Source organism: Pseudomyrmex gracilis, unplaced genomic scaffold (assembly GCF_002006095.1).
Source record: "Pseudomyrmex gracilis isolate BER0280 unplaced genomic scaffold, ASM200609v1 scaffold_4, whole genome shotgun sequence".
NCBI lineage: Eukaryota > Metazoa > Arthropoda > Insecta > Hymenoptera > Formicidae > Pseudomyrmex > Pseudomyrmex gracilis.
In genome coordinates, this window is record NW_018020588.1 from 697742 (window position 1) to 720694 (window position 22953).

A 22953-nucleotide genomic window follows, 5' to 3' on the forward strand; every position below is an offset into this window, starting at 1 on the left:
GCGGCGACAAAAAATTCTTGCGAATTTACTCTCTTGCGATACTAAGAACTGGCGAACTAGATTCGAACTATTAGTTAAAACCTAAGGTCATAGACTATTCGTATCCACTACTATGATTCTATGAAAAAAGAACAATTTCGACCTCGTGTACATATTACTCGAGCGGAATTCAAAAAAGTAGCGAACGTTTTGGAAGTCCTAGTAATGGAGAGACAGTGATCGCCGTTTTCTCTGTTTCTCTCTCTCTCTCTCTCTCTTTCTCTCTCTCTTTCAAATTTTATCAATTTCTCGCAATGCGTACCTGTTAAGATTATTTTGTTTCTTTAAAGTTTCTTTATATCTGAACGTCTGACAATTTACGAGTGCGACGACTCTTTTGAATTTTACGCGGAACTAGTTCGTCTTCGATTGCGCAGTTTCCAGAAACGCCGATCTCTCGACGTATGATGAATCGAAATCGTGTTCTGCGTCGTTCTGGGACCGCCTTTCTCCGGCATGTACATTCTTAACAGACGCGCTGCCCTTTCCTCCTGCGATCTGTCCGCCGCTTTTCCGCTGAGAAAACTCAGCAATTTCATGCTTCGTCTCTTCAGCCTCAGTCTGTTCAGAAAATTTGTTTCGCTCGTGCTGGACGGACTGGTCGTTCCGGTCTGATCGTCGGAATCTTCTTCCATTCTCTTTGATCTTCTCAGTTGTTCAGTCCGTCTTCCGTATCTTTTCTCGCTCTTTTCGTCGGAATCTTCCCTACTGATCATTCTCTCCCGTCTCCTAGCGGCATTCATCTCCTCCTCGGCGTTGCGCGAGCTGGTCTCTTCAGCTCTTCTCGCGACCGCTTCCAACTCCCTCAGACGTTCGGCTTCCCTAAAGCTCTTGGAGCCAGGCGATCCGGTCGCGTCCGATTGCGACGCGCCGCTCACATCCGCGTCCACGTCGGATAATTTGCGATGCAAATCGACGATCTTCCGACGAAACTCCTCGTCTTCCTGATTCAGTTTCGCGAAGACTCGGTCGCGCTCCTCCGTACTCGCACCGACGCTCGACTTGGACGTCGTTTGAAACCTCTGTCACCACCACCCGACTTGGTGCTTACCGCTGCCTGGCGAATCCTCTTCTTCCGGCAGCGGTTCCAGTCGCTTCCTACCCAGGAAGCAGCGCAGCGAACTTAGACTACCGCCTCCGCCCAACAACTGATCCATACTCAGTTCGGGTAACGTGCAGTCCTCGTTCTCTGACTCTTGATCGGCGTCGTCCTCAACCGACAGATTTAGGCCGTAGTTGTCCTCGCCGGCGGCAATTCCGGCGCCGCTGGTGCTGCAGCCGTTCGGCGGCGGCTAGGAAAGTCAGTCACAGCTCGCTAGTGATTCTTCGCAAACAGAAAAACAGAAGGCAAGGCGTTGTCATGCAGGCAGGCGTGCGAAGCTTACTTAAGCTATCTCTTGTTACGTTGCAGTTTTTTATATCGTGGATACGTATGTATATATTTAGGTACACGAGGCTGATCTTGGCAAAGCGGAGCGAATTTTTAAAAATTATTTTATAATAACAACCTCGTGAAATTGAGGTGTAAAACTCGATTATTAAGGTGGAATTTTTTTTTAACCGGGTTTCTTAAACAATTATCATTGTTGTGTTACATATATTGTGCATCAAACTACAACAAACCATTTTAGAGACTTATAGGACGTACTCATACTTTTTACATTCACACACGGAGTGCTATTTGGTGAATCTCGCTTCCAAAGATATATACTTTCACAAGCAAGCTTTTAAAAATTAAAAACTAATAATATCTATATCAAGCGATCGTTAAATTTATGTGCAACGCACATTTGTAACGACTTACAAATCTCCAGCTTAGTGCTTTTGAATGCGTGTATTATTACGTGTGTCGTGGTCGCAAATATTATTACCGAGTTCGCGGTGAAGCTCTCGTCGTCCGGACCTCCGGACGTCGGGGTGCCCCATATGTCGTCACCGGAAGTCGCTCCCGACGTAGTGCCTTCTTCGTCATTTGGGTCCAGCGAGAACTCGGTTCGTTCAGGAGGTACCGGCGGTTGAAGAAGGTAACCGCCGACGTTTTCGCTAAGCTGTTCCAGCAAAGCCATTTTGCTGACAACGTAGCTGCTCGCTCGCGCGGTCCATGCTCTCAAACCTACCGGTGGCGACTCCACGTCCCGGTTATCGTCATCCCCTTGCTCGTCCAGATCGTCGTCCTGATCCAGACTGCTCATTGTGCCAAATCTTCTTAAGGCTCTACGCGAAAGCAATTGTTAGAAATGTGGAAAAGTGATTTTTTAATGAAAATTACTGCTACTTTTGAAGTATTGTTACTTGCGATCGTTCATTGCACCTGTAAGGAGGTTCCCCGTCACAATCGAGATCGTCCTCGCTCCCGTCTTCGGTATTGCCGTCCGGAAACGCGTAACTGGGACTGTTACGTCCCGGACTGTCGTGCAGACCGTTTCGCAGTCTGTGTCTCGTGCAAAGATCGGGGGTCGGTGGAAGAACCGAAATTCTCGGAGGCAACGGAGAAAACGGATCTCTCTGCAACGGTGGCGTAGGACACCCCGATCTGCGCAGTAAATTATTTTATTACAATTTCTTACAATTATTCAAAATTTCAAGAACAACTTAAGTTTTGACTGTATAGATAATAAAATCCGCTTGCGCGTAGTTACAAATATTTTTTGTTATATTTTTTATGTATTTATTCTTTTTTTTTTGTATCAAAGGATTTTTTCCTCGTTAACGAGCAAATAAAGTAAAGTAAATATTATAAAATAAATACTGCTCTTGTCAAGTAAATTTTACCTGTGGCATCTACGACAAATGCTAATGGAGCTCGTCGAATTCTCTTTCGAAGACACATGACTGCCGTTTTTTCGCGTCACGCTATTCGACTTGACGGTACTCAGACTTGCGCTCGACGCGGTGCTCTGTTGTTCCACGTCAGAGTTCGCCGCGACGACTTCCTCCGTCGCAGTGTCCTGACTTGTCGATCTGCTGTTACTCTCCCGGGGAGATCTGGCGGCTAATTCCTCGACCGTCCACTCCTCGAGAGAGCCCTCATGATCCGGTGGAGGGATCTGATGCGAATTGCGTACCCACTGAGCCAGATGATTGTTTTCTTGAGAGTTCTTCAGGATCGTGTCTAGACTCTCGCCGGACTGCGACTTCTTTTCCTCGTCTTCGGGTTGCTGAGACTCTCTCGTCGTCTGTCATCACATTGATATTTCGACGTTGAAAAAAAATTAAATTACATTATTAAAAAACCAAGTCGTCGCAGAGAAGACGATCTGTCGATCGAATCGTTGTTCGTTCAGTATTTTGTTGTTGCTCACCTGTAAACATTCTCTGGGTTCTTTAATCGCGGCGAAATTGCTACCGCCGATCGGAATTTCTTCGGGACTGTCCTGATCCAATAGGTTCAAGCCACAGCCTGTATTCACATAGATGCTAGAATACAATGAAAATTGACACGCATGAATACTAACTTTATCTATCCCCCCTCCCGACATTGCGCCAAGAAATCCCGCGAGACACACACACGCGTGTTATCCGCGCCAAGTGTTCACCACTCACATTTGCCGTTGAAGAAGATTGTGCCAAACGGCTTTGAGCTCCGGGGTGGGTGCTCGCAGAACGAGAACGCGTCTTCGGGTTCGACTGTGCGGGCTGCAACCGCCGCTGTTCACCGTCTCGGCGAGGCCGTTCTCCGCGTTCGGATTTATGGCGACCTGCAGCCGAAACTCCGTCGGTCTTTTGCGCACGGTGAAACACGCCTCGGCGATATTGGACAGTCGCAAAGGTTCCTCGGTGACAAACAGCACGCGGTCTCGCGAAACTCGCGCAAATACCAGAAGATCGGTTAGAAGAAGCGCCCAAGAGGGTTGCAGGCGCGCTCGACCCTCAACTTTAGCGAGAGCGCCGCCGAACAGCCTGAAACGCACATTTTTATTCTTCTGTGTAAAAGTCGAGAAACACATCCAAATTCTGGAGAATTAATAAAAACGATGTTTTTGATATTTACCATTGCCTTCCAGGCATCGCTAAAGTAAACGGGTTGCATCTCGCGAAAACCAGTCGAGATTCGACCTCTTGCAAGCTCAGTAACGGTCTGCCGGTGTCTCGCGGCGGTTCCATGACACCGGCGTTAGCCGTGGCTTCTCTGTAACCCTGAGCCAAGTCCCTCGCTTGTTGACAATTCCGCGGAGACGCCTGGCCCAGCAATCTCGTCATCTCTCTGGAAGCACGCAGAATTTGCTACAAAAACAGTACGGTTTTCGCTTTTCCGGTACTAGCGAGAACGTAGTAACGAGTGACATTTTTTGTGAAAAGAAGCGCGATCGTGGTTTAAGAGATGTGATATCGTGGTGCCAACCTGTAGTGCTCCAAAGGCACGAGCAGTACTCCGGTGAGATCGGGACGTCGTTTGTGCGGCACGGCGGGTTCGCAGACCAGTTTGGCGAAGGCCGCGTTTCGTCTTAGAGCAACCAAAAGGCAACAGGCACGTTGTAGGCCACTGAGGTATCTTCGGTAGGCAGCTGTGATTTTAGGAACTCTGCAGAGATAGCTGTCGACACCGCCGCCCTCGTCCCTGATCTCCTCGGACAGTTTGAGCAGCTCGTCCAGATTCTGGAACAGAATCAGGTAGTCCGCCGCCGACAGCACGTCCCGTCGCTCGCTCAGCGGTACCATAAAACGCGTGTGGCCGTTCTTCAGAATTCCCCAGTATCTGGTCTCGCGCACGTTCAGCTCCTCCTCGGGCGGCGCGTCGGGCGGCAGACTCGGGAAGATCTGCTCGAGTGAATCGCGAAAGAATCTTCAGTAATTTTTTTTTTTTTTTTTTTATAGGAAATCTCGATTTAAAAACGAATGTTCGTATTGGAGTTAAAAATGTTCTGGAAATCCTCGTATCTATATACTTATCGCCGTTTTAAATAATAATAGCTAGCGATTTTCTGTTTGTTTATAAGATAATGTGCAGTTTGCAGCATGAAATAATGATAGCGCAATAATGCATGAAGATAATGGTATGTGTTATTCGATCGATACGATTTGCATCGTACGAGATGAACAAGTAAGTAGTTGGAAAGTGTGGAAACAGAAAAAAATCGCTTTTGATTAAAACTCGAAGGAACTTAAAATGAGGGTGTGAGATTGAATTTTTTCAGTTAAGTTTTCAGTGTGAATATATGAAAGTTATATGTCAAAGATGATGTGAGAGATCGAAGGATCGATGATTTTCTTAAACGAACAAACTTATATATAAAAATATGCAGCGGTTGTGTGAAAAATCACAAAGGATGTGGATGGTGAAGAGGTGTAATAAATAAACGATAATGCGTGGTTAGAAACAAAACTTGTTGACAACAAAAAAGAGCAACCTGATCAAGGTACAAAAACGTAATAACCGCATTATAACTTAAACGGCATCTCTCACGCGAGAGACACGCGCGCTATACACTACACGCTCGCTGCGATTAAAAATACAAGAGAAATGAAGAGGAGAAACAAAAGAAAACAAATGTACACTTGAGTGTGTGTGTGTGTGTGTGTAGTGTGTGGTGTGTGGTGTGTGGTGTGTGTGACGCTTTTTCCGCACTCTCCTCTTGGCAAAAAAAAAAAAACGAAAAATAAGCTCTGAATAACGCACGCACTGATAACGCGCTCAACAAATTCGCATATTCTCGCTAAAATGAAAGCTTCTTATAAAAAAATATAAAATTTTTTCTCGATCAATTTTTATAAACACAAAAAAAAGTATATTGCGATTCCAATTTAATAATATTAGTATTTGCGAATAATTTTCAACGTTTTGAGACAAAAATCGAATAAAGTTCAAAATTAATATTTTATCCAGATTATTAAAAGTATAATAAAAGACGTTCTTTACAAGTATTAAACTTTGCATCGCTATATCATTCGTTTCTCAAGCTGTATCTACTATCACACATTTCTCCCTGAAACAAGACTTATTAAAACAATATCAGTAGTAGTTTTCAATGAGAAAACATTATCTCACACATCCGTTTCGCAAATCTATACGAGATTTACATCTAAAGCATTAATCTTAGAGACGACGCAATTTATAGCAGCATATATCGATATATAAAAAAATATATATACTTCTTCTACGATACTGAAAATAATTCGAGAATCATATATCTTGCGATATTATTTTCTCGTGTCGCGATCAATTGACCGATGCAATTCTTGGTTCCGATCAATATTGTATTCTGATAACACGAAAATTTCTTCCCGCAACATATATACTTATGTCAACTCGATATATCTCGCGTTACTAGCAACGTTTTCACACGAGGACGCCGGTACCGACCTCGGCGTTGAATGTGACCGCATGCTGGCTGGTGGAGCCGACAACGGAATGCTGTAGAGTAGTATTGACCGAACTAGGCCTGTGATGAGTGTTGGACGAGTTAACGCCACCTTTACGATACACTTCTAGAACCAGTTGATTTGTGGCGGCCTGGATGAGGCCCAAGATCTCGTCCCGCGGTCTCGTCACGACGTTCGTCGTCTCGACGAAAACCACGTGATCGCCCGGTCGTAGGCCAGAACGTTCCGCCGGACTTCCAGGGTCCACGCGTTCCACTCGGGGCGGTCTGCCCCACGATAATGAAAATCCCCATGGGATCTGTATGACAAGAGTTAACACAGAAAAATTAAATAACAGCTTGTAAACTGGACAATTTTATTGGAAATCAAAAGCGAAAGCATTTAGTGATTCTTTTAATCTTCCGCAATGTTTTTATTTCAATTTAAGATAAACGCACCTGATTGGCCAAGGTTTGTCTTATCAGCCTTCTCGTGATAGTACAGGGGGTTCTGCCGCCTTTCGCGGTGAAACCCGGGTGCAAAGGTAGACCAGTCAGAGGATCGAGCGGCTCGAGCTCCAGATGCCTCAGATACGTCAGATCGTCCGTCCCTGAGTTGTTGTTATCTGGCTCGCCGTCTTTGGATAATGGCGGCGACACGGCGCAATCCTGAGGTACGCTTCCGAAAGGAGTGCTCGTGTTTCGAACAGATCCGGCTTCTAGAGGATGCCATGTCGCTTCCTACAAAAAAACAATTTCCTTACATTTAATACTTCCTATTGTGATACAACAAGCGTTTGTATTTTTTTTTTTTTATTTATCTGTATATTATTCAGGAATTAATTTTAGCCAAATTATAATTTACGATGAAGCGCATCTCATCAATTCTTTTTAGTAGCGAATTAAAAACAATATTTCAATTGACTGTTCCAAATAAATTCTCTGAGTTTTTTTCGGTAGAAGACCAGCTTGTATCAATTATTCATAGCAAAAACTTGCCAGACGACACTAAATATACGTGAACGTACAAACTTTTACTTTTTCAGTGAACGTACGTATATGAATGGCTAGCGCCGCGCGTCTCCATCGGGACTCCTTCGAATAAATGTTTAATGTTTTGACATACTATCCTAGCCGGAGAAAAAATGTTGGTTTTTTTTTTTTTTGATGATTTAGAACAAGATTATACTTCTTATAGATCGACGATTTTTATACGGCAAAAAAGTTTGTCAAACATATTCCGCGCGATATACTCGACGGTAATCACTCGCCGAACATAGAGCTCGATCGAGCGTCTCGAATAGACACTTCAAATTTCATGATATTCACCTTATCCTGAGACAGTGGCAGAGGTAGAGTCATGCAGCCCAGTAGCTCGCTACGTCTGAAACAGACGTAAAGAGAAATATACATAAATTTCCATCTTTCGGGGTAAAGCCGTAAGCAGACACGTTCGTATATACACACACGTACACACATATTGTATGAACCAATACTGCTAAGTGACGTAGTGTATATGCGTGACCGTCTCGCGCACTACGTACGAGGAGTAAAGAGGGTGAAAGAGGGGTTACGGATGCACGTGGTGCAAACATAGTGCGCATGATCCCGGGGAATCGATTCCCCTCCCCGCGAAAGGGGAACCAGGATGCCAGAAATTAGTTCGGATATTCGAATGGACCACCACCGATCGGGAAGATGCGCTGCTCAGAATTGCTCTGCATTGCTTAAATTTTCCCCAATTCTCCTAATCAATCTATCACAAAAGTGAATTGATAAGATAAGTCAGAGTTCGTAATAAAGTATGTTTTTTGTGTATATGTAAATTTAAAAAAAAAAATTCTCTTGGATTTACGTAACTTATAACAAAGTAGCTAATTTACATCCCGAATAATTGTTTAAGAATCAGAGCAGAAAAATATACTAAAAAATACTTTGCGCATAAAAACTAAAAAAAAAAAAGTGTGAGGTAGCGTATTCTCGTTCAATTTTTAAAGAAGCTTATTCAGAACGGTGTTTATTTGAGATGACAAAATATCGAGCACCTTAAAATTAGACCGAGACTGCTTCGATTGGACAATTCGCATTATAAACAAGCCAAGGTCGACGCGGGGTGAAAAAGTACTACATCTCTCGTCGATCGAATATTGAACGAGGAGGACACACGCGCTTTCTCGCGCATCGATGTGTGCACACGTAAAAATAAACGTAAAAGTAGTCGTAGATAAACGATTGCCCGGCGGGTATAAGTACAAACGTGGATTTACAGAGGCCAACGCCGGGGGGGCAAACGAGGATTGGAAAAATGCAAGAGTAATAAATTCATTAGTCCGTTTCCCATAAATTTCGCGCGGGTTTCGTGCTCGCTTTACGAATTTTACGTGCCTTTCCCACGCTGCCGTGCCGACCTGGCATACTTTGAGAGATCTCTATCTCGTGCACGGTACGAAGCATCACGTGCTTGTTAAACCTCGCGAGTTAACGATGTATCATTTACGAGTTTCTATCGGGGTGAATTAAACGCGCTCGATTCTCCGCGCGGACGGAGGTCAATTTCCCGCCTCTCTACCGTTTGACTATTATTGTGGAGAAACAAATTACGGTCTAAGCTTCTCTCAATCGTGTTCTAAAATTTACGTTAAAATTGCAAGAAAATTTAATTTAAATTTCCGCATTACACACACATTTGTTTTTCTCAAATTTTTTAAATGAAGAATGACCGATTCTCTATCTTATACATTTTGTTTAATTAAGTTTTTAATTAATTAATTTCCTATGTTATTATCTTTTTTTTGCACAATTATTAAAATAAATCTCAATAACTTTTTTCGTAATAAACTGTCGAGACGCACCGGTGGTCAAGAACTTGATAGACGAACGCGAGACGTCAAACTTGAAACTTTTATCGCGTTCATTCGTCGGGTTCAGACAGGATTTACGGATTTAATCCACGTCAGAGTATTTTCCAGCACTCCGGAGTCGTATATAAACACTCCTCTCTCTTTCCACCCTGCTGTTACTTCGCGGAGCATGCTCACCTCGCGCGACGATCCCGGTGCCAGACGGCAATGTCCAGGGACGTGGGTTTGTGACCGGTGCAGTGACTATTGTATGTCGGACAGGGTAGTATCAGAGTCTCGCGAAACACCGGATTCGGTGTGGCCCGGTGAACCGCGGTTCTCTTGACGACACCTTCGCCGCAGTTGTTCTTCAGACTCGCCTTGACATACGCGTGCACCGGCCCCTCGTACGCCCGCCTCAGGTCCTTGCACCTTATCACTGTGTGAGAAAACGATAAATTATGACAGAAAAATGTCTCATTCAAAGAGAATTTATTGTGAAAATACAGAATGTTTATTCAACTTCGTGGGAGAAAAATAAATCCTAAAATCTAACAAACGATTAGAAAAATTAATCAAAATGGATTTGTTAAAACAAATATTTTGGCTTACAAAATCGCCCGTTTAAGTCATCAAAAACATGTTGCACTAAAGTGGAACATGCTGAGGAAAATATTTCGATATCTTATTTCACTTGCAAGATAGAAAAGAGCGACTATCCGATAACACTGGAACAATTGACAAACTGTTATACGACCTTTGGCCTACCGCTTTTTTACTTTACTTTCGCATTCCACTTGTTCCATTTTTATCTGCCATACGAACGAAATTGTGCAAACGAAAGCTTGTGGTAAAAAAGCGAAACGATAAAAAAAAAAAAAAAAAAACGAATAAAAAGCAATTAGATTTTTTAATCTCGGGTAATACCTCCATTACGATATTAATTCTTTGTAATGACGTGTGTTAGATTCTTTTGAGTAAGGATTTTTGAAGAGGAATACGTCAAGATTATTAATAGTGTGTCTAATAGTGTGCGTTCTCTTCAATACTTGAACACGTGCACAGCAATAAACTGCGCAGCACATGGAGCGTGTTTTTGTTGCCAATTTGCTCTCTCATAAGTTCCGGTACGTTTGTTCCTCAACAATGAACTTGTTCCAATTTTTCACGGTAATGTTTTTTTTTTCTCGGCTTCGCGAGATTCGTAACTTTTTATTACTTTTACCTTTTTTTTTAAATAACTTTTCGTATTACGCGGCACTTTGTATGCGGATAAGAGAAATCCCGGAGAGAGAGAGAGAGAGAGTGAGAGAGAAAGACAGAAAGAGAGAATTGATGCTCCGGGTCTCCGCTCGTGCGGCTGACTATACCGCGGCACGCACTACTTGTGCTCGAGGGCGCCTGACCGCTGCGGCATTCGCCACTAGCTCCATCCATGCCGAGAATTCGCATCGCGTGATCCACTTTTTAGCGATCATCACAACCGTAACACCGTGCTTCGTGTTTCATATCAAAATATAAATACAAACATTTTTTGAATAGGATAAAGTCTTCCTTTCAAGAACCGCACGAGTTTCTCTTTGAACGATAACTTTTGCCCGAGAAATAAGCCAATTGGCAAAGATCAGATGTAGTTTTTTTTAAAGAAAAATGTTTATACACACACCGAAAAGTGGCACAGCGCAAGTCGGCACGAGTTCGTTCTCATTTGAGATAAGTTGCTCTTCACCTTACTCATCGACACACTATCGAGAGAATCCGTATTCCTCGTGCGCGAGAACCTTCAAAATGAGACACACACACACGGGGCTTGCAAAGTGGCTCCCGCGAATCGAAGACCGATCCTGCGGGATTGCGTCAACGAGCGACGCGCCGACGACCGTATGCGACGCGGTCTCGCGCTAACTGGAATACGAGAGAAAGAACAACGGGACGGAGTCGGTGGGAAGGAATCTAGTTGAGAACGAACGAAGGATCGAGATTGTTTACGCAAGAACAACACGACGATGATCGATGTCTGCAAGTCTACTAACCGGAATCGAGTCGCCGGTAAGGTCTGTGGGTTACTGGCACAGTATGGTGTCAAACGCGGGGTGCCGAGCGCACTCGAGGCAACCCCCTCTCGCAACACGTAACTGGCGCATGTCCCGTGGCCGCGAAACTTCAGGAGTGTACGAGAAGACGAAGATAACGAGCAGTCTTATATAAATATAAAATAAAAAATAGCTTTTTTTCTTTGACAACTATGCAAATTAAATAAATATTCAAGAGATATTAAACAGGTTAGTTGATTTTATAATCAGTATTCACACGTTGAACAAATAAAACTCATTTTATTTCGAAAAATAGATAAACTTAGGAATGAAGTTAATCGAATCAAAATTCTCGAAGAATTAATTTCTGCTAGTAATTGTGAGAAAATTTTTTTTTAATTAAAAAATATATAATTCTCATAGAAGTGTTATTGATTGTCTTTTCGTTTATTGGCATGTATATCAAACAAATGTATAAACTTACCACGAACGTGTATGTGTTCCGCCACGAGGGAGCATTCAATTTCGATTGATCCGTGACAATTGGATCTTGTCGGTGGTTCAAACTCGGGGCTGAACTTCAAGCATCTTCTGACAGTCGCAACCAAAGGAACTTCCGGTGTTGTCGACATCGAAGTGACGAATGATTTCGAGCTATCCGTTACGGACGACTTGGGGCTGTCGAGGTCCCAGGAACTGGTCTTTCTGCTGACGTCTTTATCCTTGCGTTCCTCAACACCGCAAAAGGATATCTTCGTGGGCGGCACGTGTTTCTCGTCCAAGGTCGAATCCAGATCCGTCTCCAACGCCAATTTCTTGACGTTCGGATTGATTGCTTCCATCAACGTATTCTGATCCTCTTTCGTCAAAGGACTGCATGTTCTCTTAGCTCGTTTGCCATCGACCTCTTTGTCGCCATCTTTTCGCGGACGTTTTCGGCGAATGCCCCGTTGTCTCTTTAACGTGAACTCGCCTTCCAGATCGTTCAGCGGCGATGCGAACGCCCAAGACACCGGAGACGGATCTTCCAAAAGTTGACTGACCGACGATATAGAACTGTCGTTTCGCGCCGGTGACGCTTCTATTATCTCATCCTGCTCGGCAATAGTCTCGTATATATGGTCCGTCATTTTTGAATCCGACGTTCCCTCCAAGACCTTATTTCTTTCCTCGGCGTCACCCAGAAGAATTTGCGCCACGGTTTTGCTACCAAAGTTGACCTCTTGTTCTCTACATGTAAAAAATGTTCACGGAAATTTATAAATTGCCTTATTTTTCATCATCAATTTTTCAATTACGTTATTTTATTTAATTATTCTCACCTGTGAAGCACTTCGGTCACAGTGTTGTCCATATTTTCGTACTTCGGCAGGTCCTGATCTATTGTGAGATTCGACAGTTTGCCAAGGAGCGGCGTCTGTCCTTGAGCCGCTTTCGGCTTGAAGGGACTGATCGCTTGAGCGAGCTTAGTGTGATAGGGTGTCCGGCATCGCGCGTGAATCTTCGTGATCCTCGCCAGCTTCGGCAAGTACGGCGTTTTCACCGGCCGTGTTTTTTGCTCGCTGTTTCGTGAGGAAAAGACCTTGGTCTTCGCGCCAAAGGGCACCGATCCCGCCTCCATCACGTCCTCGGGACTGGTCGCCATCGAGATCTGCTGGAAAAAATCGGAAACGTGTGACTGCAGATTCGCGCGCGCCTCGTTGACCACATTCTGCGGCAGTTCGTTCTCGCTTTGGAAGTGCTTGGCGCGACTGTTCATGAAGAGCGCTGGATCCGTCGGCAGTGTCAGCGCGGTCGAGCACTTGCTCCCGGGCGGATAATACGTGAGCGGTCCGATGTCGGTGTCCACTCTCGGCGTGCTCTGATAGTAACTTTCCGAAGCCGGGGAATTCTCCGTTCCCTGTGACATAGACTGACGTTTACTGGACCTCAAGTGTGGTTTCGTAGTCTATAAAATGCATCGATAAATTTTATTGTATCAAAAAAGAAAATTGATATTCTTACGTAGCCATCAAGGAAACCGCGTACACATATTATTTGCTTGTTATTTTTATTATAATTTCAAGCTGCGCGTGCTTTTTGAAGAGTTGCGCTTGTACCGTTACCTGAAAGTACGTTCTCAGGTCGGTTCCCTGACTTCTACACCTTCGTCTCCGAGCCGGCGTCGTCCTGGCCGTGTTCGACACATTCTGAGTTGATACTTGCCTGGTACGGCAGCTAGCCGAGGTTGGCGGTGTGTTGGACAAGTCTCGAAACGGTCGGCGGGGTGCCTTGCTCAAGGTAGGCGGACCGTGGGGCGTTGAACTGGTCGCCGACAACGATCTCGAGACCGTCCACTTCAGCATTCCTACGCAGAGACAAAGAAGACAAATTATACGAATTGTTTATTCAGTCGCTATTAGGACCAATGGACGTTCTCTCTCTCAAAAACGATTAAAATTAACGATACAATTAACGATACGTTATACATACGTACGTATGTAAAATTTACGACGTATTCTTCTAACTAATTTCACGTACAAAGAATTAAAAATTAAAAGGTAATAGAATTTTAAACGTAAATTCCACAGCCACCTGTTTCAAAGTAGACACTAATTCTTCTGGAAACCACAAAACTACGAAATAATTACTCTCACCCCAACACGTTGTCGTTTCCTTCCGTACCGCGCAATTTATCACGCAACATTTCATTAAAGTCTTTTTTATTTAATCTAGTTATTTCTTTCATAAAAAAGTGATCGGACTGTTATTTATTAGCAACACACGTGTTTACGAGAGCGGACAAAGCGCAGTGGAACGTATGAATGGGAAAGTCGTTGAGTTTTTAACCGTGTCTCAGATAAGGCGACGGTCTTGTGTTTATAGTGTCCGGTTGAAGTCCGGTTGTGATCGCTTGCGCTTAATTACGTAGGGAAAGAAGTGCACGACATGAAACGTGACAGGAAACCTTCGCGACGAAATTGAGAGAATGAGAAGGAGACAGAGAAACGCGCACCTGTCGTGACATAAGGGAAATAGCGAAACAGGTGAAAGACGCGCGATACACCTGAGAGGAGAGAGGGTTTCACGAGTTAGCACTTGCCTAGACACCGTGTTTAACGATCCCATAAACGGTCCTTAAAAAAAAACCAGCGCCCAATACCTCTTTCTTTCGTTCACTTCGCGGGACGTAATTTCGTCACTGAGCGGAAAGAAAGAGGGCGTGAATATATAACGGATAGAAAAAAAAGGACGCGATCGAGCGAACGAGCTGAATTGTCGTCTCGTTTCGTTTCGATCCCGTATGGTTGTTGTCGCTGTGCATGCACTCGCTGACTCGCAAAATCGCTGATTCGATTAGCCTGCACGAATATAGGTTTACCGTCGTTTGCGAACTGTGATTTCGAGGTCTTTTTCTTTGAGCATACAGTACTCGCTCAACCTAGCCGCTCTAAGTCGAACGGCCAATATTTTAGCGAATATCACGATTTATTCAGTTCAAAAAGTTTTTTGCGAAAATATCTTAAAACTTCACAATTGTTGGTGTAAATTGTACTCTGACGAATTTAATTTGAAAAAAAAGACATTGTTAAATTTTACTTCGAAGATGAAGAATTAGTAAACTCAAAAAACTTCTTTTTGTTCAGTTTAAATACATGTTAACTCTATCTTCATATTACTTTTTTTTTTATTTATTGCTCTAAACTCTTTTATTACTTTCCTCGATTTTCTATTTTTTTAATATAAAATAGAGAAAAAGACATTTTGTGTGCACGTTTGGATAAAAGATCATCATGTCTTATCTCGAGCTTAATGGCGAGAGAAATTTCATTCGTGAAAATCGCACGAATAAACTTGTGTCTTGAACAATACAATATGTGTAAAAAAAAAAAAACGGCGGTACCACTAGTAGCAGCAGCAGGTTTTCATTTTTAACGGTTCGTCGAGGGGGGGTGCGACGCATTGTACTAGCTAGGTATAAAAATGCATTCATTTGCATACAGGCTGTTGCCATGCTGTGCGCACGCGCGCGCCTTCTCTCCCATTCTGCTCTTTTTTTTTTTTCGCGTGCGCTCGCGTGTGCATTTCTCGAGGACGTTTTCTACGTATGTATGTATGTATGCGAATGTCTGTCTGTCGCGACACCATCATCTCCATTATTCTACGCGCTCGTAAAACGGTCTGGGCACCTGCCCATATGGTGGCGAAACGCGTGGTGGGTCCCATCTGGTATTGCCGAGTCCAGCGCTAGGTGCAACCCCGATATGCGGTGAAGATGATGGTTATCTTATGATGTCTATGAGTTTTCTCGCGCCTAATATTTTAACGTACCGTCTAGAGGGTAGTAACTTTTTTTCGAAGAATCTTCTTTCTTATATATATTTGGAAAACTATATATACAGAGATCGAATATAAGATAATTAAATTTACACATTTATTTAATTTGCAAATAAGAATTTATAATATACAAATATATCAATTTCAAAAGCCCGGATCCAACGTTGATTTTTGAGGCTTTGGAAAAATAATTAAAGGCGCAAAGTCATGTCTTAACGAATTTATGGAGATCTTACAGGTACGTTCTCAAGTGACGTGAGTGACGAGTCGTGTTACGCGAAATGATATGCAGAAATCCTAACTTTCAGTATGTTTGTCGTGACCTCTTTGAATAAGTGAGTAAATGCAATGGTGACAAAAGGCATTCGTCTGCATAATTACTTCGTCGCACAGAACAAACGGAATATGACAGTCAGACTGCACCTGCGACGTACATTGTTTCCGTCTGTGTTTCCGGTGTACAACTACACGACGTAAAACTACACATTATATTGTATAATATCTCTCTAACTGCTGTGTTGTACTATATGTGTTCATTGAATGAAATCTTCGCGTGTGTGTACGCATATTTCTCTATGAAAGAAATATCAATACATCAACACTGTAACATCAACAGCTATAAATATATTATTACAAAATCATCTTCTTTTTTTTAAATTTTTTTTTAAATAAAACAAAATTTTATTATTTTCATTTTCACAATAGTATAAATAACTACGATAAACTCTAAATATCTTTTTTCTTACATTTAAAACAAAATAATGATAAGATATTGAGTTTTGAATTAAAAAATTATTTTTTTATTGTGATAATAAAACAATGTGTAAAATATACATACAATGATCTGTTAATTTTCTCGGCACACCACTGTGTCCAAATATAAAATTCTTCCCTTACAATAACTCTCGCTGTGTGATTATGATTTAATAGATTAAATTCGATTAGAATGTTCCGTGCCGTGCTACTTAAACCAGGTCCAAAACCCCCAGGGGGTTCGCTTTTGTGATTATAAGAGCGCAGCAAATCTTAAAAGATATCCCACTGCATAATCGATATAAACATACAAAGCTGGAGGCCACAATGTGTTTCACCTGCGAATATTATCGTTCAATCTGATCTCCGATATAATTCGCGTTTAAAAAGGACGATTGAAAAGAGCAAACTCTTTTGTATATTAACCTGGATAATGGAGAAACACAAGTCTAAAACAATTTTACTGCCATTTTTGGCAGACAAATAAATTTTCAAAGAAAAGAGAAAGAGAGAGAGAGAGAGAATTTATTTATATACAAAAAAATTAAAAAAAAAAGTAAATATTTTTTTGTTTACAATATTTGAAAGGACAACTTTTTCCCGTCAGACTTATATTTCATTGTCGTGGAACAGTGACAAGTGCACAAAGCGCCGGGGAATTGCGACACCGAATTGTTTCGCGGCTTCTCGATTCCCCATATTGCGCCCCTTTTATGGACTTATAAAGTGTTCGTGCGAGATCGGTCGCATCGTTTGAGGTCGCGTTGCGAATGCAAGAATGATCCCCACGAATGAGAAGAGACGCAACATACAAGAACACCCGGGGCCTCATACCCGTCCCGCGAGTCCCGACCCTGCTTATATCATTCCCGCAAGACGCGAGAAGCAGGATCGACCTCGTTCCTTTCTCCGTGCCACGGAAAATGAATAAAATAGAACGACGGTTGAAACCTTGACATGATTGCAAGCACGGTCGACACAAGGACCCTCACGTCCATAATATATACTATAAAAACTGTTTTTAATAAGAAAGAACACGAAAGAAAGATTGAAAGAAGCGCACGAGAGATTGATCAAGGGGCGAATCCTGCTTCTGTTTTTCTAGCGGATCCTCTTCTCAGCCTTCGGGAAAGCTTTTAAATTTTCTGTCACGTAAAGCTTGAAATACGTCGCATAAAAAATTACCCCGCATAATATTATCCAACTTTGAAATAATTTTTACGTTTTATATTACAATTTTTGTATTTAGACAAATTGTTTCATTTTATTTCTCACATTTCGTTGACTTTCAATATATCTGCAAAGTTTACTGAAATATATTCTTTCTTGAACACAATATCATTGTCAATCTCAAACGCGCGGAGATCAAGAAGAATGGACGAACTACGAGCGAATGGGAGCGCAAGAAAAGATCTTCTGCCCTTTCTCCTTTCGTGACGTTTATAATCACTTGTTGTCGGGCCTGCACGAGATTAATGATGGCCGCAGCGCGAAAACCGCCGTCACAATGCGGATTATTCACGGGCCCGTAACAAGAAAGACGATGCCATTAACGGTCCTAACTCGCCCCTCTTTTCGAGGTGCGGCACGAGGAAAACTAGAAATACTCCGAAAAGCAGCACGAGTCTCGGGAAGACGGACGGGGAACCCTAAAGAAGGGCCTATATGTACACACATACATACATATATATATATATATATATATATATATATATATGTTTACAACTGACTATATTTAATCTGTTGTATCTGTTGTATAGAGGACGCTAAAAAACATTTACCTAGTTTTTCTTTTCTTTGATCGGATTTGAACTTTTTCTGGATAAAACCAGATGACATAAAATACATAAACAGATTATTTTTTTTTCAGTAGAAAGAAAATAAATATTTTTTAAAGTAAAACTATCAATAAAACTTAAAAACATAAAACGTGTTTTAAAACACATCGGTAATATGATATCCAAGTTTAATACAATCTCGAAGAAACGTCCGTTTTTTTAACTCTGAAAAAACTGTGAAATCTCTCTTTCTTTTTTTTCTCTCGCCTTCTCTCTCTCTCTCTCTCTCTCTCTCTCTCGCTTCCTGTCCAAGACATCCTGGGAGCTGACAGGAAAGGGGGAGGACAGCTGGGAGAGACTCGTGTGTAACCCTGATTTCTTTTCAGGTCCGCGCAAACAATCATGCGCGATCTTACATATGCAAACACGCGCGCCCGAATGTCGCTTACGTCGAACAAAAAGTGTCTCCGTCGGCTCACACGGAGATTTGAAGTGCCGCAGGGAACGTATTATGCCCCTCAGTCGATTTACTTGATTACTTCGAACATGTTTCCAAAGCCAAAGACTTTTCTCATCGTCTTGATTTATTTGAATGGCCGGAGATAAACTCTTTTATTTCGCGCGACAATAAAAGCTTTTGCAACGAGGTGATATACCGTAACATCGCAAAGCGGAGAATTGCATTGAATTCCCGCAATTATTCTCCAATAAAAAAAAAAGACTTGTTTAGAAAGTGACGAAAGAATGTTTTCGCGAAAACAAGATGGCAACAATAAAACAAACATGATAAACAACAAGAAGGAACATTCTTCCGATTGCTGCCATCTGCATCGATATCTGATAAAGTTTGTTTGCGAATATATCGAGAGACTGATAAAACGCGCAAAATCCCTAATCTTACAACGTCAGAAGTTCTCCTTCCGTAAATATAACGGCCGTCTGAGTTTCGGAAGAAACCAAATTCCTATTCCAAATTCCTACCGGAGAAGATCCCCCGAATGAAGGAGCGGAAAGGAAAGGGGCAGGTGGAAACCCCCCGTACCTGATTCCTTTTCACGTTATCACAGACACACGGACGTACGAGCGCTCGCATGTACACACGAAGCAACACCCCGATACGCTGCGAGCGGTCCCCGAAAATGTTCTATTCATCGTCCCCTCTCTTTACGAATCTTTCGTTTCTCCCTCCTCTCATTTTGATTTCCTATATACTGATTCTCTTCTTTCTCTTTCTCCTCTCTCTCTCTCTCTTTCTCTCTCTTTCCTAAGCCTCAAGACTCGGTTCTGATTTATATTGGATTGACCCCGGGTGCACATTTTGCTAGTGCCATTTTCTCGAAATGCTTCTCGCGCGAGGGGCAAGGCGGAGGGTGGTTTTCGGGGGCCCAACCGACGACAATCAAAGCCGCATTCACTCCAAAGCCTAGAGGCTACTACTCGCTTCGTCAGCGACAGGGAGAGATTAGGGGAACGGAGGTCGGCAACGCGCGCGGATGAAGGAGACGTGCGTCTAAGAGAAAACACGTCTTGTGCGACAGGAGAAGGGAAGACAGACCCGCGTGTTATTTGGAGCACACCTGTCCCCCTGTGATCGCGCGTATTCCCATGTCGCGCGCACCCTCCCCACCAAGCAGACCCGATCCACGCGCGTTCACCATAAAGATGCGACCTCACGGCTGTTTGCGGCTTTTCCGATTCGCAAGGATGCGCCATTTCCGAATAGGATTTTTGAAATCTTTATTTGCAAAATATGCGAAGAGAACTTAATAAAAAACATAAAAAAGTACTCGACCGCAAAACAGATTATATTTATCGAGTCTTAAGGAGAACCATATGTTAAAAAAAACCTTATATTACAAAAATAATACTTGTTCAAATGTTATTGTAAATTTAATTTATTTTTCTTATTTTTTCTATGAATAAAACATACTAATTTTATATTATTTGTAAACTTAATAATGTATGTAGTTATATGAAATATTTGTGTCTGAAATAATTTTTTGCAACGTCAGAAGTTTCATTTCTTATTTATTAGAATTTCTTATTTTTTCATATGTAACCGGCAAAGAGTTCTCTTGAGAAATTATAAATCAGCTTTTGATACACCTTGAGTTATTCAGATTTGAATTCATGGTCCATCATGTATTCCGCTCGTTATTATGTATTCTATTATGGACGTCGATCTTGGATATGTCGCGATGGACCCGGCCGACGAGAGCCAAAGTGGAATCTAATTTTCGAGATACGATTCACTCGACGGACGAAGAGCGCGCGCGGCTGGCCGACCCATCAAACGAGAAGGATGACCCACGGTCGAGAGGAGAATAAAAACGCGGAGAGATCGATCGGAGAGTAAACTGGAAACTCGCGAATCGGCGCGCGCGAGTGTGCAACGTAGTCTCTCACACACACACACACACATTCACATGACGGATCCTTCAGGAAACTTCAGAAGGACAGTCAGGACGAGACTCGAAAATAAGGTAGGAACAATGACGAGGAAACGAGTCTTGGTCAACGGCGTCCGAGGGGCATTTAAATGGCGGAACGCCGTACCCGAGAAAAGACTCCTCGAGTGAGGTAGACCCTCACTTCGGGGAAGTTTGTATAGGACCCGCGAGACTGCCCTCTCTCCCCTTTTCCCTCCCTTTTATCCATCGTTTTCTAGGTTCTATCCTACCGCTCTTGCGTCGTCTTGCGAAATCTCCCCACTTCGTCGGCAGATGTGCGCGCGAGGCGCACACGCGTGCTGGCCCTTTTCTCCCTTTGAATTTCGTGGGCCCGCGTGTCGCTCGGATCAAAAAGAACTGTCTTACAATTAGACGAGGTTCTAACATCGCTCTCGAGGGCGCACTTGCTCCTTTGTTCGACCGGTCGACCGACGAGAGGAAACCCGGCTCTCACTTTCCGGACACACCGACTCAACGACTCCCGATCTCCTCCCTTCGAGCCCCTCCCCCTCACGTCTCACAATTTTGCTCTCTCACGTTCTCGCGCGTGATGCTCTCGCGATTTTGCATCGGAAATAAGTGCGAGCGTCAGCTCGTGTCCGGAGACTTCAGAAGCCACCTCACTGTATATAATCTTCTCCGTGCCGTGAGGAGCTAGCTTATTATAACATGATAATAAAAAAAATCTCTGATATTATACGAAGATATTCTATTCGAGAGATTGAATTATGAAATTTTTATTTTTACTTTTTAATAACACGCTTTTTTAACATGAGACTGTTTTTTTTTCTTACGATCAATCTGTCAGACCCGTCTCTAAATCTTTTCTTGCTCGAATAACGTATTCTCGAAGTTGAATTTCCGAGCGGCATTTTACATACAGGGGAAGATATTGATCAGTGATCCGTAAAAATCGGAGAGAAGAGGAAGCAGCCGAATGATTTGCATAAGAGGATATTTTCGTCGGGATTCGGATCGCTGGGAAACCTTTCGAAACAATCGCGCATTCAAGATTAATATGCCAGATAAAAATGGCTCCTATTCCAGACCAGAGAAAGATAGAGAAATTCGCAAGAGAGGAAAAGAAAGTGCGCAAAAAATGGGGTATAGTGTCGCACCCCTTTTAACCACGCATAATAGCCGCAATGTGCAAAGCAGGCAGGCGCCATTGTTTCACCGGTAACTTTCGAGGTCTGACATGAGCGAGCGCGAGCACAACGGTCGAGCAATTAAGCGATCGTTTACTCCCTCGAACGCAGAAGGGTTCGTGAGATTTCCGACGTAAACGGGGAAGCAAAGTGTGATTTTTTTTTTTTTATGACGTTACAAAATGCACTGCATGAAATTGAAAAAATTTTAAAATAGTTTTTTTGTGATTAAAAATCTTAAATAATTAACTTACGCACACAAAATTTTGTTGCGCAATTAAAATTACTTAGTTCGTCAAAGTTCTATTGAAATTAGTTTGTAAATTTGGCAAATATACAATTAATGGAAATATAAAATAGATAAAACTAACGATTCTATGATTTCTGAAATAACGTTACGTTACACAAGTGTTAGACAGAAAATTTTATCAAGCTACAGTAAGCGTGTTTCAAAAATTCATATTCTCTTCGTATTTTTTCCTCTCCTTCTAGTCGCCTACTAATTTTAAATCGCACTTCGACCTCTTCATCAATTCTCGCCAAACCGGTTGGCACCCACAAATCTCTCTTTCTCTGTCTCTCTCTCTCTCTCTTTCTGCGCGACGAAGAAAAGGAACAAACTCAATTTACTCACTGTGTCTTTAGCACCAAGAGATTCAGCTAAACATCCGATATGTAGGAAATCGATATAACGAGTCACTGTTTCGAGAGCACGGTGTCTCACATAACACACTTCGGCCCAATCTTTTCGATCGTCAGCACTGTTTCGAGTCTCACGTCGAATGGAACACTGAGGTACCGGTAACGTGGCACACCGTGGCACTTCAACGACCGCCACTGCACTGACGAGGTGGGGTGAAAGCCGGGGCCTTATGTAGAAAGGGTCCCTAGGTGAACCCATGAAGCAGGAGAGACCAGACTTTCTGTCCTTCTTCCTGCTGCCACCCATCCTTGTTGGTTCCCCTTCTACAAACCTGACCACGTCGGCCACTCCAGTCGTCCCAGGTGAACACGGGAAATCCAATGATCTTTAATGTCAATGGTGTTGGTGGGCGTATCGAGATCGTCTGATCGCACAAACTCGTGTCTCTTGGGTCTTTATATACATTCAAAACGATCAAAAAAGCAAAAACTATGATGTTATTTATTATTTCTTATAATTAGTCAATCGTAAGTAAGCAAAATGTTTTATGTTACTTTAAGTAAAATCGCTAATAACACGGTTGTTACTTCGAAAATATATAGAAATCATTCGGCACAACGAATTCTAAGTGCGGAGAAGTGCTTTGTCAACCA

The 22953-nt window shown here is 42.7% G+C and overlaps 2 protein-coding genes across 6 annotated transcripts in view; one reads left to right on the forward strand and one right to left on the reverse strand.

Moving 5' to 3' along the window:
* LOC109856029 (dorsal root ganglia homeobox protein-like) overlaps positions 1 to 22953 on the forward strand; it is a 47084-nt gene that overhangs the window by 3191 nt on the left and 20940 nt on the right. The gene's annotated exons all lie outside the window — the stretch shown is intronic.
* LOC109855986 lies at positions 1335 to 22484 on the reverse strand. Of its 4 annotated transcripts, XM_020430782.1 has the most exons (16): positions 22292 to 22484; positions 13317 to 13558; positions 12534 to 13159; positions 11696 to 12441; positions 9377 to 9617; positions 7668 to 7722; positions 6798 to 7079; positions 6341 to 6658; positions 4382 to 4797; positions 4031 to 4243; positions 3583 to 3939; positions 3342 to 3456; positions 2812 to 3215; positions 2351 to 2572; positions 1911 to 2253; positions 1335 to 1363 (listed from the first exon to the last, which is right to left on the reverse strand). In XM_020430782.1, the coding sequence occupies exons 2-16, from the start codon at positions 13554 to 13556 to the stop codon at positions 1355 to 1357; spliced, it is 4587 nt and encodes a 1528-aa protein (XP_020286371.1). In that variant the 5' UTR covers positions 13557 to 13558; positions 22292 to 22484; the 3' UTR covers positions 1335 to 1354. The 4 variants fall into 4 exon arrangements, with proteins under 4 accessions (XP_020286371.1, XP_020286362.1, XP_020286354.1 ...); XM_020430773.1 differs by having other exon boundaries at positions 1357 to 2253; positions 12534 to 13111; XM_020430765.1 differs by having other exon boundaries at positions 1357 to 2253.

Coding starts and splice junctions, on each gene's coding strand:
- LOC109855986 (XM_020430765.1), bottom strand. CDS start 13,556: ATGCTGAAGTGGACGGTCTCGAGATCGTTGTCGGCGACCAGTTCAACG. Junction 7,723..9,376: donor CACCGGGATCGTCGCGCGAG/GTGAGCATGCTC, acceptor CGTCTGTTTCAG/ACGTAGCGAGCTACTGGGCT. Junction 6,659..6,797: donor GACAAACCTTGGCCAATCAG/GTGCGTTTATCT, acceptor CTTGTCATACAG/ATCCCATGGGGATTTTCATT.